Below are 18,023 nucleotides of genomic sequence, written 5' to 3' on the forward strand. Positions count from 1 at the left end.
TTCTTTATATTAAGTCTTATAGACTTGCCTCAACCCACTTGACAAGAATGTTTTGAGCATAAATGGAGCCAACTATTTGAGAGAAAGTTATTACCACTGGGTGTCTTCCTGGTGATGTTTTATTTCCTATAGACTAAACAATGCCCCTCACATCCACTCTTACCGAAGACTTCAGTTGGGAAACCTTCACCGGTTTGGACTCTCTCTCTCTCTTTTTTTAAAGATTTTATTTATTTATTTATTTGACGGAGAGACACAGCATGAGAGGGAACACAAGCAGGGGGAGTGGGAGAGGGAGAAGTAGGCTTCCCGCGGAGCAGGGAGCCCGATGCGGGGCTCGATCCCAGGACCCTGGGATCATGACCTGAGCTGAAGGCAGACGCTTAACGACTGAGCCACCCAGGCGCCCCGGTTTGGGCTCTCTTGAGTAAACTTATGTGCGCTTGATTTTGTGTCTATAGGAAGCAGGTTCTGCACCGGGGCCACGTTCACATGAAGCAGCAGACTGTTTCCCCATGACATTTGCATGATTCCTGCTCTCACTCACTCCTGTGCTACCTTATACAGAATCACACCCAGCTGTACCCAGTGAGTAAGTTATCTAAGTCTACACTCCTGGACTTGATCCCAGCCTTCCTTCCTTCTCAGGCATAACACGCAGGGCATCTTCCTTTTTTATGCACATCCTGGGGGACACAGGTCCACTTAAGAATTTGGAAGTCAGGGGGCACCTGGGTGGCTCAGTTGGTTAAGCAACTGCCTTCGGCTCAGGTCATGATCCCGGAGTCCTGGGATCACGTCCCACATTGGGCTCCCTGCTCAGTGGGGAGCCTGCTTCTCCCTCTGACCCTCTCCCCTCTCATGCTGTTTCTCACTCTCTCTCTCTCTCTCTCAAATAAATAAATAAAATCTTTTTTTTTAAAGAGAAAGATCTTTTTTTTTTTTTTAAAGATTTTTATTTATTTATTGAGAGAGAGAGAATGACAGAGAGAGAGCATGAGAGGGTGGAGGGTCAGAGGGAGAAGCATACTCCCTGCTGAGCAGGAAGCCCGATGCGGGACTCAATCCTGGGACTCCAGGATCATGACCTGAGCCAAAGGCAGTTGCTTAACCAACTGAGCCACCCAGGCGCCCAAATAAAGTCTTAAAAAAAAAAAAGAATTTGGAAGTCAGGTATATATATTCCAACCCAGTGCAACAGAGATTTTCTTTTGGAGACTTATTTCAACAGAAAATATGCAGCTTTGATGACATCGCATATGAAAATGAAGCCACTTAGGCTCAACATAAAAATGGTTTTATTCCAGGGGCTACAGTCATCTCTATACACACCCCAAGTTCTCCCAAAGGAGACCCTCAGGAACTCATGATGTAGAAATAATGGACAGGTAGTCACTCTGTTCTTTCAGGAAAGGCATCAAGGGGATATTCTTAGCACAAAGACTCTCAGCAAAAAAAGACACTCAAAACTTCCACAGATGAACAAACAGCAGCTTCTAGAGTTTCTACACCATGCATTCTCAACAGGGGTGACATCTCTCACAGTGGGGGCAAATATTGGCCCTCAGGGTAAAGAAGGATAAAAAAAAATCTTACTCTTTTTACAAAATAAAGCACAAATGAAGATGTAACAGTGTATCTGTGGTCTTAAAATTTCATAGAAGGGGGACAGAAATTTGGAAAGCATGTTTCAAAAAGATTCCTTAGGAAGGTGATAATGAATAAAAAGACTGAGAAACACTGCTTTAAGCAATCCCTAAAGCCTAGAGACAGTAAATACTATTAACAAATTTTTCCATCTGAGATAGAAAGGATATATAAGGGAAATAACAGCAACTAGAGGGAAACAAAACAGGGTTTGAACAATTCCAGCTTGTATGGTGTGACCTTGGGTAGGTCATGACCCTTTGAGCAGTTTCCCGTGCCCCCCAAATCTGTAGTGGGGAAAACACTTGTTCCTCGCGAGGGTGAGGAAGCGATGTGACAGAGGCATGTGGGGGGCTCAGCATCCAGACGATGCTTAACAATGTAACTCATCATCATGCAGAAGAATTTATCTTAAAGAGAAGTGGCAGACTCTGTCCCTGACGCGGACCGACACCCTGAAATGTGAGACCCTGTTAAAGCACGTCCATGTGCAGATGGAACAACAGAAACAGGATAAACTGTGCAAGTTAGCACTGCAGGAGCCAGACGTGGTCCTGAGCACTTGAACAATCCTCCGTGACCCTCATAGCAGCCCCAGGGGCAGGTCTGCTCATCCCCATCTTCCAGACAAGAATCAGGATGGTTGGGGCACCTGGGTGGCTCAGTCATTAAGTGCCTGCCTTCAGCTCGGGTCATGATCCCAGGGTCCTGGGATCGAGCCCCGCGTCAGGCTCCCTGCTCCGCGGGGAACCTGTTTCTCCCCCTCCCTCTGCTCCTCCCCCTGCTTGTGCTCTCTTGCATGTTCTCTCTCTAATAAATAAACAAAATCTTTTAAAAATAAGTTAAAAAAAAAAAAGAATCAGGATGGTCAGTCCACGTGAAGCACCCCACTGCTCAGCTAGCACTCAGCTACTGACTGACTAATCTTCCTGTCAGCTCTCCGGGGCTCGTCTTTGTTCTGCCCCTCACCTTAGTCTGAAGTCCCCCACATACCATTCCTATCCCTAATTGTTCCCGGGGGAGGACACACCGTTCTGAGGACCCTACATAGCCCCTGCACAGTAAGTTTCCAGGACTACTGCTGAATCAGATGGACTACAAATCAAAAAACTTCATACTTAAATCAGAAAGGAGTGTGTGTGTGTATAAAACAGGAATACTTCAAAGAAATACAAATAAATATGGGACAAATGAAAGCTGAAATGTGGAGGATAAACCATGATTAGTCAGCCAGGTCAACTAGAAGCTACTCGGTGGAAGAGAAATTCCATAAGGGGATCTGATGGAGAAGAACAGGGGGCTGGAAAGAGGAGAGTGCCATCCATGTAAAGCCAAGGAAATAACTGCATTTAAGGGATGCTGAACTTATTTTTTTCCTGGAGAGTTTGAAGCTAGAGAAGGGCCCTGGAATCTACGTGTCAACACACTCGTTTGGGAAGTGAACCATCAGAAGAATGGATATTCGTTATACCACAGCAGTGAAGAACCCGGGAGGAAGGCTCAGCAGGAGGAAGTGAGCATTCTTACCGACACAGTGGTGTCGGTCCCCTCTGGCTGGAAGCTCCAGGAGACTGAGGTCAACGTGCCGGTGGTGTTAGTGGACTTGAACTTGCATGTCAGCTTCCCTTGTGTCCCATTTGCCACGAAGATTTCTTTTGGTGTATATACCTCCAAGGCTGATGCATCAGTGGTCACTGGAGAGAGAAGAACAAGGAAAGCTTGAGTAAGATTTAGCATAAATACCACAGTGCATATCTATTAGAGAAGACAACAAAGATAATGAGACAGTTATTTGATATATACAGTATATCTGTTGCCATTGTGTACCACTGTGTACCATTGTGTACTACACATTTCTGGCCGAAGAGTCCACAGCCAGGTACTTCCAACAAGCAGGATAAACTGCTGACCGTCTGGGATTCTGTTTTTGTTTTTCAGTAGGAAGATATTTTCACTAGTTCAGCTATACCTAATGTTTGTTTTCTTTTAAATTAACAGATTTTATTTCTTAGAGTAGTTTTAGGGTTACAGAAACACTGCGCAGGAAGCAGAGGGTTCCCATCTATTCCCTCACTCCCCGCCCCCACCAAGTTTCCCCTATTAGTAACATCTTTTGTTAGTGTAGTAGTACGTGTTGCAATTGATGAATCAATATCGTTACATTATTGTTAATGAAAGCCCATCACTGACATTAGGGCTCACTCTGTGTTACACATTTCACAGGTTTTGACAATGTATCCACTATTATAGTAAAACACAGAATCATTTCACTGTCCTAAACATCCCCTGTGCTCCACCTATTCACTCCTCTCCACCCTCCCCCTCAATCCCTGGCAACCACTGATCTTTGTACTGTTTCTTTATGTTTGCCTTTTCCAGACCACTATATAGCTGGAACCATACAGCAAATGTAGCCTTTTCAGATCAGCTGCTAGCACTTAGCAATATTTATTTAAGTTTCCTCCATGTCGTTTTATAGCAAGACAGTTCATTTCTTTTTACTGTTGAATAATGTCCATTTTATGGATATCCACCTCTTGGAGGACATCTTGGTTGCTTCCCTGATGGTCTATTTTTAATAATGCAGAGGGCCTATTTTTTTTCACTTCTTTAAATAGTTCTATTTACCTGTTAAATTTCAACTGCTAGCACACTGAACTTTTCTCACCTTCCATATTTATTGCAATTAAAGCTATTCTAGGTAAGGTATCACTTCACTTAAAGCCGTATTTAGGGGCATCTGGGTGGCTCAGTCATTAAGCATTGGACTCTGGAGTTCAGCTCAGGTCATAATCTCGGGGTCTTGGGATCAAGACCCCCACTGGACCTTGCGATCAGTGGGGAACCTGCTTGAGATTTTTTTCCCTCTCCCTCTGCCCCCCACCCCGCTCTAAAATAAATAAATCAATCTTAAAAAGAAAAGAAAAAGAAAAAAGCCAGGGGCACCTGGGTAGCTCAGTTGATGAAGCCAGTCCAGTCGGGCTCCCGGCTCAGTGGGGAGTCTGCTTTTCCCTTGGCTCCTCCCTGCACCCCGCCTCCCACTTGTGTGCACGTGCGCACACGCTTGCGCTCTCTCAGGCAAAAATAAATAAAATCTTTTTTTTTTTTTTTTAAAGATTTCATTTATTTATTTGACAAAGAGAGACAGTGAGAGAGGGAACACAAGCAGGGGGAGTGGGAGAGGGAGAAGCAGGCCTCCCGCGGAGCAGGGAGCCCAATGCGGGCCTCGATCCCAGGACCCCGGGATCATGACCTGAGCCGAAGGCACACGCTTAACCGACTGAACCACCCAGGCGCCCCAAAAATAAATAAAATCTTAAAAAAAAATTCATGTTTATTGTTTAACTGACCCTTTTCCTATAAGGGATTTAAGGCAAAAAACATGCACAACATATTTTGCTTTCCTTAATGAAATGGTATCTACTGTTACATTTCAGCGTGCTTGATACATATGTATTCAAGAACTAGCTGACCACGCTGGGTCATATTTTCACTTCACCCATTGAGTTTATTCAGTTAGCCTAAGCCCAGAAATAGTCATTAAAATGTCTATCACTTATAATATAAAAATAGCTCCTTTTTTCAAATCTGAAAGCAGAGCCAACTGTAAGAATTTTAAGGATTGCTGCTAAAATAAAATAATCTTCACTCAAAAAAGGCACTTTCATGGATTAAATGAAGGTTAGAAAAAAAATTATTTAGCCTAAAAATGAAACCAATTAAAGCTAACGTAGAAAAGATTATCTTCCAAATAAGATATATATTTTTTATTTATTTATTTTAAGATTTTATTTATTTGACAGAGACACAGTGAGAGAGGGAACACAAGCAGGAGGAGTGGGAGAGGGAGAAGCAGGCTTCCCGTGGAGCAGGGAGCCCGATGTGGGGCTCGATCCCAGGACCCTGGGATCATGACCTGAGCCGAAGGCAGACGCTTAACGACTGAGCCACCCAGGCACCCCTAAGATATTTTTTTAAAGACATAGTTTGGAAAGAATCCATATCTGCAGTGTCCCAATTATTCCTAGAATGTAACAGATGAGCAGAATAAGGAAGGGTACTGTCTGTCACCCAGGATTGATGATCATATTCAGAATTTTTTCTTCCTGAGATCTTAACCATGACTCTAGGCCAAGGAGAACAAGAGTACTCCCCCAGTCCTCCCAACCATCTTCCAAATGTTTATTCTCAGGACACAATGGGCACTTTTGGCTATTCTTTTAAATAAACTGATAGCCACACTGCATCAAGCAGATTTTTTCTGCTAAAGAGGGTGGATTATTATTATAGAGAACAATGGATTATTATTTGTGGTCCAAACCTCAAAACAAGCCCTTCTTTCAAACAAGAAGCAAACAAAAGACGTTCCTTGCCATTGTGGGTAGGCAGAAAAGCAGCCCCAAGGCATCTGAGTTCAAAATGAGGGACAAAGCACAAGACCAGGCGATCTGACCAGCTTATTCCAGGAAGTAGCACTGGTTTCTAATCCTTATTTACTCCGTGTCATTTTGACTAGTTTTCTCCACGGTGGTGAGCACTGCAAGGGTAGCCAGACTACAAAGTCAATAAATAAAAGTCTCCTCAAGGGTTTTCTTAAACCAGATCCCTGCCTCAGGGCTGGCTTGCAAAATCTGACACCTGAGAGGTTATTTAAAGACGGAACTAGGCCAAGTGTCCAAGTTTACAGTCACTGAATTTTGACCATAAAGACTAACCAAATCCCTAAATGGCTTTTAGACAATCTGAGACAGACTCAATTATATGAGAGCTGGTTAATGAACAAGTGACTTAAAAAAAAAGGGGGGGGGCGCCTAGGTGGCTCAGTCATTAATCATCTGCCTTCAGCTCAGGTCATGATCCCAGTGTCCTGGGATCAAGCCCTGCATCGGGCTCCCTGCTCCGCGGGAAGCCTGCTTCTCCCTCTCCCTCCCCCGTTTGTGTTCCCTCTCTCGCTGCATCTCTCTCTGTCAAATAAATAAAATCTTAAAAAAAAAAAAAAAAGTCACTCTTTGGCTAATTAGGACATGCAGCTCTTATTGCCAGGATTATGAATTCCAACTCTGGCCAATCAACAGTTCCAAAAAAAATAAAATGGCTCCATAGAGCTAGTTAACATCTTCTCATCCCTGGCTCTCTCTCTTTCTCACCAGCACTACCCTTGTCCCAGTTCTTGGGAGATCCCATTAGTCTTAAAATGAACCTTCCAAAGCCCTAGTCTCTTTGTGTATCTTCTCTTTTCCTATAATATCATCCTCAGGCCTATCCCAGCCACCCATTCCCACATCCTACCCTAGGCCAGGGCTTCTCAACCTCTGCACTGTTGAAAACTGGGCGGCACTGTTCTCTGCTCAGGGGCTGACTTATGCATGACAGGATGTTTAGCACAGTCCCCGGCCTCTACTAGATGTCAGTGGTATCTGACCCCTTCCAGTTGTGGTAACCAGAAATGTCCCCAGACATCTTCTCAGGGTCAAATTGCCCATGGTTGAGAACCATGGCCTGAGACCGTATTATTATTATTATTATTTTTTTTTAAAGATTTTATTTATTTATTTGAGAGAGAGAGAATGAGAGAGAGAGAACACATGAGAGGGGATAGGGTCAGAGGACGAAGCAGACTCCCCGCCGAGCAGGGAGCCCGATGCGGGACTCGATCCCGGGACTCCGGGATCATGACCTGAGCCGAAGGCAGTCGCTTAACCAACTGAGCCACCCAGGCGCCCGAGACCCTATTATTAATACGAGCACCCCCTCCACATCTCAGGCTTCTCTACTCCCTGACTCCACCTCCTGTCTTTCCAGAGTACTTCTCCCAATACCCTGAGACTGTTGATCCTTCAGCCGCAACAGAAGCTAAAATCCATCAACCCTCCAGTCTCTACGGTCTCTCATGCTCAGCACATCTTCATTTTGTCCTACTCAGACTGGTTCCATGGCGCATGACTGGACTCATCCCCTGACTCTCTCCCCTCCGTGCACACTCCCGGCCAGACCTTAACCCAATGCTCTACCCCCTCTGCATCCCCACCAAGGGAGTGGACTATAGATGGAGAAAAGCACACAACTCCACTGACTGGTGTCACCTGAAATTCAGGACCAGTAACTTCAAAGGGGGCTCTTAATGCTGCCCAGCAATCCTTCCCCATTTCCCTAGTCCATCTACTTGCCACTCTCTGAGAGGACTATTTCATACCTTCCTCTCGAACCTCGACTTTCCACCCAAGACTGTGCTTCCTATTTCACTGAGAAAACAATCAATTAGAAGAGAACATCCCCGGTTCCCCAACTCCCCGCGGCTGCGGCCACAAGCTCTTCCCTTCCACCACCACAGGGAAACATCTGCACTCCTCTCCAGGGCTGCCCCACTGTGCACAGGACCTCATCTTCTCTTGCCTAACTAAGGATGTCAATCCAGCAATTCTCCCTCTTTCTCCGGAATTTTTTACTCTCTCCTGAGTTACTGCCATCAGCCACATAACTGCCCATATTTATATTTATATCCCACCTTTAAGGGAAAAAATCTTGACCCTGCATCTCCCCACCTCGATGGCTGTTTTGTCCTCTTCTATTTTACAAATCTTGAAAGGATAGTCCATGCTCACTGTGCCCAATTTCTCTCCTTCCATGTTCTCTTGAATAAACCCAACTGAGGCTTTTATTCCCAGTACTCCACTAAAACTCTTCTGGTTAAACAATCCGATGACTCCATGTGGCTAAATCAATAGTCAATTCTCAAACCTCAACATCTGACACAGTTGATCGATCCCCACTTGGAACAACTGTTTTTTCTCAGTTTGACTTCTGAAACATCACTCTTTGGTTCTCTTCTTATCTCATTGCCTGCTCCTTTTCTAGTTCTCCTGACCTCCATATGCTGGAGAGTTCCAGACCCTTCTGCAGACCTCTTATCTCTTCTCTTGATGGTCTCACCTAGTTTTAAGGCTGTTAATTATCTCCTAAATGCTGATGACCCCTGTATGTACACACACACACACACACACCAATGTCCATGAACAACCTCACTTGGATCTAACTGGCATCTCAAATTTAATATGTCCAAATTGAATTCCCGATTCCCACTCTCAAACCCACCGTTCCATGGCCTCTTCCGTTTCAGTAAATGTCAGCACCAGCCTTCCAGGGGCTGAGGCTTCCTGACACCTCTCTCTCTCACGACTCACCTCCATGCTATCACAAAACATGTTGTGTCTACTTAGAAACATCTCTCAAAAGTGATCTCTCCCTGCCTTGCCCCATGCCGCCATCTTGGTCCAAGCCATATCATCTTTCACTTGGGCTATTTCAGTGGCTGCCTAAACTGGTGTCTCTGCTTCCACCTTCACCCACTTAACTGCAGTTAAGTGGGGAGGCCAGAGAGATCTTTTTAAAATACATATCAGACCATATCATTCCTCTGCTCAAAATACTCCAAGGGTTCTCCACATTCGCCAGGACCAGGCTCACAGGCCCACAACTCTAGCCCAACTAGGAGCCCAACTCGTCTAGCCTCCGCTCAGACCTCGCCTCTCCATCTTCTCCCTCAGCCATGCCGCAGCAGGCACCCTGGTCACTTTGTTGCTCCTCTGCCCGCGATGAGTGCCCCCAAATACAGAGAACACGAAGGACAAAGAGATGTGAGGTATCCCGGGGAGTCGTGATGCCGTGAGACAAGGGCAGAGGAAGCCCCCGTTGGGAGGGCCGAGGCCGGTGCTCTGCCCAGCTGCGCAGTGGCCTCCCTTGCTTAGAGGCCCGCGGTTGGCCAAGCACAGCGCAGCCCGTTCTGAGCACCTGCGATGAGCTGGAATGGGCTGCGCCCTGTGGGCAACGGCAGGCACGGCGTGGGTAAAGGACAGGTTTCTCTCCCGCTGCATGCCCTGCGGCTCAGCAAGGGATGAGCTCACTGGTTTCTTAACTCGGAATGGTTTGCTCTGTCCAGCCTCTCCCCACCCCCACCCACCAGTCACTAGGAGTATTATGGAAATACATAGTAAAATCATTGTGGAATTCAGATGGCTTGTCTTCACAGTCATGAAAGAAAGTTAGTTAGCTAAAACGGCTAAAAACGCAATTGTACACGGAGATGTGGAGAAACTGGTGTTGTAAACCCCATCGCTCCACGCCACTGGGGCCTGGAATCCTAGTCTGAATGAGATATTAAGTAGGGATCTTTTAGGCCTAAGATTTAGGTTAGTGGCAAATATTGCTGTGAGAATTATTAAAGCTTTAATTCAAAATTCAGATGGGGAAAAGTCTCCTGTTGAATCCTGGAAAAACCAACTGCCTCAGGAATAAAAACACAGAAGTGAAATGAAATGAAATAAAAAGAGTAAGTGACATATAAACGTTTTTTATATCCTGCCGACTTTGGATTCTGAATTATATATTAACTTACATGTAAATTTCAAAATGGTTTAACGGGGGCTGAGCTTACTTTCTTCCTGGGGGAAGGAATCCTGCTAAATTACACTCGCATTCAAAGGGCAAGAAATGGAACGAGGACAACCCTTTTTGTAGATCAATTCAAATGAAAAGCCTGAAAAATCATTTGACGAGGAATCAAAAAGTTTGTAGAATCAACTCACCAGGGGTCATTCTACAGTAATCAAATATGATACCCCAAATTTGATATTCTTCTTTTTTGGATGGAGAACCACAACAGCTTAGGGAAAAAACAAAGCAACAAAACAACATCCATTGCAACCACAAAGAAAAAAGCAAATTCAAGAATAGTTTGGCCAAGAGTCTATTTCTTGACATGATCGATTTTTTTTTTTAATTATTTTTTTAAGATTTTTTTTTTTTTTTTTTTTTTTGACAGAGGGGGATAGAGAGAGAGCACAAGCAGGGGGAGTGGCAGGAAGAGGGAGAGGGAGAAGCAGGCTCCCTACCGAGTAGGGAGCCCGACATGGGGCTTGATCCCAGGAACTAGGGATCATGACCTGAGCTGAAGGCAGACACTTAACCCACTGAGCCACCCAGGCTGGCACCCTGACATGTCCTATTTCAGTATTTTGAATTACTGAAGTAATGCAATGTCAATAATGCCTCCTAATTAACATGCCCAATGGTCTTACGCCAAGTAAATTCAAACTCTCATACCATAAAATCATTTGAAATACACTGGAATAGCATTATTATGAATGAATAAACACTTTCAAGGCCTAGACAGGGGCCCCAAAACTTAACGATGGATGCAGTTCCTTGTCATATCACTGCTGGTCCGTCTATGGTACCCGGTTTGTAAAAACCTCACCCTTTCAACAACCCCTGCTACGTTTTTCCTTGAAATTGAAAGAAGGCTTTTGTTTTCAAATTTTTTTTGAAACACTTTGATGTTACCAGTATATTCTCCTGCCTAAAAGAGTACAATCAAGCAATTTATTTAAATAGCTTTCTAGCCTATCTCTTGTTGGCTGTTAGTACACAGTGTTAATCTGATATCATAATATCTCCTAACACAAGCCTAAATATGACCTTTTAAAACATACTAAAAGAGAAAAACAAAAGAACACGGAACACAATTCAGATGGTGGGTGTTAGTGGAAGAGGGTGGAGGGGGCAAGATGAAAAAGGCACCCACTATTGGTAACATTTGATTTCCTAGGGTAGGTCGTGAGGGCATGGGAGCTCGTTTTAACATTAGCTCTGTAAACTGTACACACACACACTCCTTTGTATATATTTTATTTTTCATAATAAAAATTGTGTTTTTAAAGAAAGGAAGACATCAGTAAGCTGATAAGAGACTTGCTTTTTAAATTCCAGAATGTTCCAGAGAAAGCATTCAGCACAGGATTCCTTCACAGTATCAACTGTGACTCCTACAATCAGGCTGGATAAAGTACAGCCAACGGATGATGTGTGTCAGTGGAAACCATACAGATGCTGGACCAGAGGCCTCCCATCCTTAGAACAGGGCCACTCTGCCGCCGAAGTGGGCTCCTTTCTTCTATGAACCAGGCTCTCTATTTTGGACCTCTCTCAGCTGGATAGCACAAAGTAAGTGAGACTATTAAAAACATACTCTACTCAATGAACCCTAAATATTAATAAATGGAGCTTTTTGGGGCACCTGGGTGGCTCAGTTCATTAAGCGTCTGCCTTTGGTTCAGTCATGGTCCCAGGGTCCTGGGATCTAGTCCTGCATCAGGCTCCCTGCTCAGCAGGGAGTCTGCTTCTCCTTCTTCCTCTGCCCCTCCCCCTGCTTGTGCATGCTCTCTCTCTCTCTCTCTCTCTCAAATAAATAAATAAAATCTTTAAAAAAAATAAATTAAGTGGGCGCCTGGGTGGCTCAGATGGTTGAGGTCTGCCTTCGGCTAGGGTCATGATCCCAGGGTCCTGGGATTGAGTCCCGCATTGGGCTCCCTGCTCAGCGGGGAGCCTGCTTCTCCCTCTGCCTCTGTCTCTGATGAATAAATAAATAAAATCTTTAAAAAATTAATTAATTAAGCTTTTCACTTGTCATGAACACACTCCTCTACACTCTGTCTGCAGTTATGCTCCGGGCCTCAATCTAAAAGTGACTTCCTCACGGCCTTTGCCCAAACTCCCCACCCTATGCTTCCCCCACCCCCACCCCCACATCCTGCCCTGCCCCGGCTTGGCCCTGTGAAGGCCCCCCCTTACAGTCTGCTGGAATGACCGGCTGTCTGTAACCAGGAGAGACTAGGGACTGTGTCCACCTTGTTCATCATATTCTCATTATCTCACAAATGCCTTTTGTCAATGTGTTCAACAAACATTTGTTTGAAAGTTGGAACAAAGGAAGGAAGGAAAGAAAGAAAGAAAAATAAAACATACCAACTAAACTCAGATAAGCTCAGCCATAAAAAAATATACTTGCTTCACAACAAATGCCCTTAGGATAATGCCCCAAACACTGTTTGCAGAAATTACTCAGGGCCTAGTTAGGATGCTGACAACTATCTTGGAGGAAGTTTAGATAGGTTTCAAGAGTCTTCTTCCAATCTAGATGAGAGAGTCCCAAAGGAGACTCATCTTTTGAAATGTTCAATAAGAAAGGTGCATGTACTACTTTAAGACCCAGAATAGATAAGACAATCTTGAAAAAAAAAACAGAACTGGAGGCATCACACTTCTAAACTCCAAGTTATATTACAAAGCTGTAGTGATCAAACCAGTATGGTAGTGACAAAAACAGACACACAGATCGATGGAACAGAATAGAGAACTCAGAAAAAAGCCCCACAATCACATGGTCAGTTAATCTGCAACAAAGGAGGCAAGGATATGCAGTGGGGAAAAAGACAGTCTCTTCAACAAATAGTGTTGGGAAAACTAGGTAAGTGGCATGCAAAAGAATGAAACTGGACCACTTTCTCACACCACACCCCAAAATAAACTCAAAATGGATTAAAGACCTAAATGTAAGACCTGAAATCCTAAAAATCCTAGAAGAGAACCCAGGCAGTAATTTCTCTGACATCAGCTGTAACAACATTCTTCTAGATATGTCTCCTGAGGCATGGGGAACAAAGCAAAATAAACTATTGGAAGTACATCAAAATAAAAAGCTTTTGCACAGCAAAGGAAACAACCAACAAAACTAAAAGACAACCTATTGACTGTCATTTGCAAATGACATATCTGATAAAGGGTTAGTGTCCAAAATATATAAAGAACTGTAACAACTCAACACCAAAAAACCCCACAAACAATCCAATTAAAAATGGGCAGAAGACATGAACAGACATCTCTTCAAAGAAGACATGAGATGGCCAACAGACACATGAAAAGATGCTCCACATCACTCATCATCAGGTAAACGCAAATCAAAACTACAATGAGATATCACCTCACACTTGTCAGAACAGCTAAAATAGAAAACACAAGAAAAAGTGTTGGTGAGGATGTAGACAAATAGGAAGCCCTGTGCACTGTTGGTGGGAATGCAAACTGGTGCAGCCACTGTGGAAAACAGTATGGAGTTTACTCAAAAAAATTAAAAATTAAACTACCATATATTCCAGTAACTCCATTACTGGGTATTTACCCCAAAAATATAAAAACACCAATTCAAAGGGATACATGCACCCCTATGTTTACTGCAGCTTTATTTACAATAGCCAAATTATGGAAGCAACCTAAGTATCCATCAATAGATGAATGGATAAAGAAGATGTAGTATATATAATACAATGGAATATTATTTGGCCATAAAAAATGAAATCTTGCCATTTGTAACAACATGAATAGATCTAGAGAGTATAATGCTAAGTGAAATAAGCCAGCGAGAGAAATTTTCAACAAATACCCTATGATTTCACTCATATGTGGAATTTAAGAAACAAAACAAACTAACGAAGGGGAAAAAAAGAGAGACAAACCAAGAAACAGACTGTTAACTATAGAGAACAAACTGATGGTCACCAGAGGGGCGGGTGGGGGGGGGATGGAGGAAATAGGTGAAGGGGATTAAGAGTCCACTTATCATGATGAGCACTGAGTAATATATGGAATTGTTAAATCACTATATTGTACACCTGAAACTAATGTAACACAGGATGTTAAGTACACTGGAATTAAAATTAAAAAAAAAACCCTTTATCTTGAAAAAGAATAATAGTAAAAGAGAAGTCTGTGTACTTCCACTAAGACACAGCATTACTAAACTCCTCTCAGAGTCAATTCCTTCCACTCACGATCAGCGTCCAGCCGGCCACATCTCTATCTTTAACCTTTTTTGCACCAACAAAGGTCTTTCTGTTTCTCAAATGAGAGACATTCAAAAGGTCCTGAATCAGGCCAGTCATTAACTGATCATTTGACTCCTTAAAGCCCTGGTATTTCTTCTTTGCCCTCCTCTATGTATGTACTGTTCATCTTTCTTTCCTTCTACCGCTTTTCTTTTTTTCAATCAACAATTCATTCTTTCAAACCACACTGGGCCTCAGCCTCTGCCCTTAATGGACTGACCGTCTCATGGAGACAAACAAATTTCTACAGTGTGGTGAGAGAGGCACAGTGCCTGACCCCCCCCCCCGATGTGCGTGGTGCTAGCTCAGACTTTACACAGGCTAAAATGGGGCCCCTGGGTGGCTCAGTTGGTTAGGTGACTGCCTTCGGCTCAGGTCATGATCCTGGAGTCCCAAGATCGAGTCCTGCATCGGGCTCCCCACTCAGTCGGGAGTCTGCTTCTTCCTTTGACCCTACCTCCTCTCGTGCACTCTCTCTCTCAAATAAATAAATAAAATCTTTTTAAAAATAAAAATTAATCAATTAATTAATTTTAAAAAGGCCAAAATGTGCAAACGGTCAAGCAGTCAACACAAATGCCATGTTTGTAGCCAACCTGAACTATGTCAGCTACACCAGGTGTCCTAGCATTTCTCAGTTCTTAGCAAACAGATGAAAGTAAAAAATCAGATCATTTTACTTCTGAAAGATTCCAGTGGACTAAAAATGCTCAGTGTAAAGAACATGTTGAGACCTCTGTGGGGCACATCTTATGGATTAAAAAATAACACTCTCACATAGTTTATACTTCTCACATGCTGAAATGGCTTACAAATTTCATTCAAGCAAAAGACCACTGTACCTGAATCTATTTTCTGAGCTCTCAAATCTTATCAGAAGGTCTACAGTATGTTAGAAGATACTTGAACCACAATTTAATCCAAATCAGAAAAAAACAATACAAAATATTAGAGCCAACAACAGACCATGTGATTGGAAAAGAATATGCCTATGGTCAATGACAAGAAGGGTATTCCTCACCTCCAAAATAAGGCAAAAAGGGTGCAATGGGAAAACCACCACTTACTGAGTGGTCATTATGGGTAAAGTATTACTGAACTAGGGAACATTTCTTATTTTTCCACAACACTGTTGGGTGTTATCTACTGGGCAGAAGCTCAGAGAGGCTAAGAAACTTGCCCGAATCACTTATCCAGCACATGTGGACCCAAAAGTGAATCGAGGACATTCTGACCCCAAAGCCCAGCTCTTTTCACTATGCTGATTATCAAGCTTTAACTGAATCTTTTATTCAAATAAAATACGGGTTCTCATGGGGAAAGAAGACAGAGGTAGTTTTCACATACAAGTCAGATAAGAAGTACTCAAAACTCACAATAATAAATAAGGCCCAGAACTCCAATACAGCAGTGGTTCTCGACCTTGGTTGCACACTGGAATCACCTAGAGAGCTTTAAGAAATACTGATGCCTACTGAAACTACTCAAATACTCCGCATAGTAATGATGGATGCATACCCACAGATTGTACAACATTAGAGTGAACCCTAATGTAAATCACGGACTACAGGTGGTTATGATCTATCAGTGCAGGTTCATCGACTGTAACAAATGTACCACTCTGGTGGGGAGGTTGATAATGAGGGAGGCTACGCATGCCTGGGAGAATATGGGTATATGGCATATGGATATATAACCTTTCTCTCAATTTTGCTGTGAAAAATAGTCTATTAAAGGCAAATATTGATGTCTGAGTCCCAACTCTAGCCCCCGGAACTCTGCTTAATTGGTGTGAGGTGCGGCCTGGGCATCAGGATTTTTAAAAAGCCCTCAGGTGATTCTACACTTGTAACCACTGAGCTATCGGCTCCACGTGCACCTGAAGCCTATGAGCCAAGCCTTGCGTGGCATTTGGTTGAGTATAGGTACCGGTATGTTCCCTTGTAAAACCACATTAGTGCTCACACACAGACGTGAGTTTCTTAAAAGACTGGGGCAGTGCGCTACTACCATCTTAATCACACACGAGTATACACAGAAATGTATACACAGAAATTACAATAATCTGCTTTATCCTGAAGAATGCATTAGCTGCCGGAATTAACATAGCAGTGGTCTCAAGGTCCCCAAATTATGCCTCTGACTTCATATCTATGTATGTTGTTCTTTGTTATTATCTTAATAATTGTTAAAAAATAAACTTTAGGGAAAAAAAAGAAATGCACATCAAACATTTGAAAGCTCTAAGTCACAGGTGCCAGAATTCCCCAGGAATCCACTGAAGAGAGCTTGAAAACTACTGTTCTGCTTGGTTTTTGAAAGTTTACTACGGAGGTGTAAGACCACAGTCTGCTCCCACCGCAATCGAAAGCTGGACAAACAGACTAACCATAGTTTAACCACACAGGGGAAGTGAATCCAATGGGGAAGGAAATACCAAATCCTTTTTAGAGCTATAGGTACTCTCACAGCTGTTGTCTAATCCCTGGTTATCCTTTGGGCAGATTCTTAATTTAAATGCAAATTGATCCATGCCAATTTTTAAAATTTAAAACCCAGTTTCAAAGCTGCCCAATTACGTCGCCAAGCCCACAGTCCTCGGCATGGCACACTAGACTTCTCAAAGTAACACGGCCCTTTTTGGCTTTATGTTGGCGAGGGCTGTTCCTGGTGAGCTGTATCAGCTTGCTCTCACTTCCCTCAACAGGCTGTGCAGATGGCCCAGCTTCGGGCACATGGCGCGCAGATGCACTGTGAGCTTGGAACGAGGCCCATGTCTAAAATCGTACAGAATCTCAAGACTCCACCCAAACGTGACTTTAGTAAACTCCTCCCTGATCTGACTACCTCTTCTGCCCTGCTACTCAGTATTTCCTGTACATCTCTCTCTGACTGCCGATTACTGAAGCCACACCGTCAAGTGAGAGGCAAAATCTTTTCGGTACTAGTACAGCAATGATCTGGAGCACCCCTCCTAGACTCAAGAATCCTTGAGGGGTGGAGTTACCTCTTACTTGGCCTTCGTGTGCCCAACACACAGGATACTTCCTGGTGGACACAAAGCCCTCAAAGAACATGTCAGGAGTAAACAAACTGATAACAGCTGAATTTTTAGGATACCTATAATGTGAAGTTATTGTTAATCAAACATATAAGCATTTTTTCCCCTAAAGTAAATTAAAGAAACCAACTTGCCCTTAAATGGATGCTTAACCTCAGTCAACAAGATTAATCAGCACCAACTTAGCACTGCCAGAAAGAGTTCAAAGTGTAAATGCTCACCCTTGGACAGAAAATAAAATATGAGAGAGAATTGAAAACATTTGCCACCCCCCCAATCCTGTTGAGATGCTGGCTTTGTTAGAATAAAATAACAAAAAAGATAAAAAAGATTAGTATCAATCAAACAACTAATTTCCTGAATAGCAAATGAAGGGCTAGCTAGTTCTGTGGGGGATGCAGTCTCATTGGATACTCTGCACGAACATACACATCCGTATGAACGTGTACAAGAGACACCGAGTGCCAGCAATCTGCGGGGCCGGGCACAAGGCAGGACACAGGAAAACGGTCCTCCAAACAGGGATCACAGGCTACCAGGTCTGTACTTGACTTGTTTATTTCACTTCATCTTCCCTAAAAAGTTCCTATGGAGGCCTC

At 43.4% G+C, this 18,023-nt stretch overlaps 1 protein-coding gene across 1 annotated transcript in view; it reads right to left on the reverse strand.

The window, feature by feature from the left end:
• MPZL1 (myelin protein zero like 1) overlaps positions 1-18,023 on the reverse strand; it is a 62,459-nt gene that overhangs the window by 18,723 nt on the left and 25,713 nt on the right. The window contains exon 2 of the mRNA XM_044915958.1: positions 3,175-3,341. Coding sequence (XP_044771893.1) covers positions 3,175-3,341 — 167 coding nt within the window. The remainder of the gene's footprint in view (positions 1-3,174; positions 3,342-18,023) is intronic.

The sequence above is a fragment of the Neomonachus schauinslandi genome, chromosome 6 (genome assembly GCF_002201575.2).
Source record: "Neomonachus schauinslandi chromosome 6, ASM220157v2, whole genome shotgun sequence".
NCBI classification, from domain to species: Eukaryota; Metazoa; Chordata; class Mammalia; order Carnivora; family Phocidae; genus Neomonachus; species Neomonachus schauinslandi.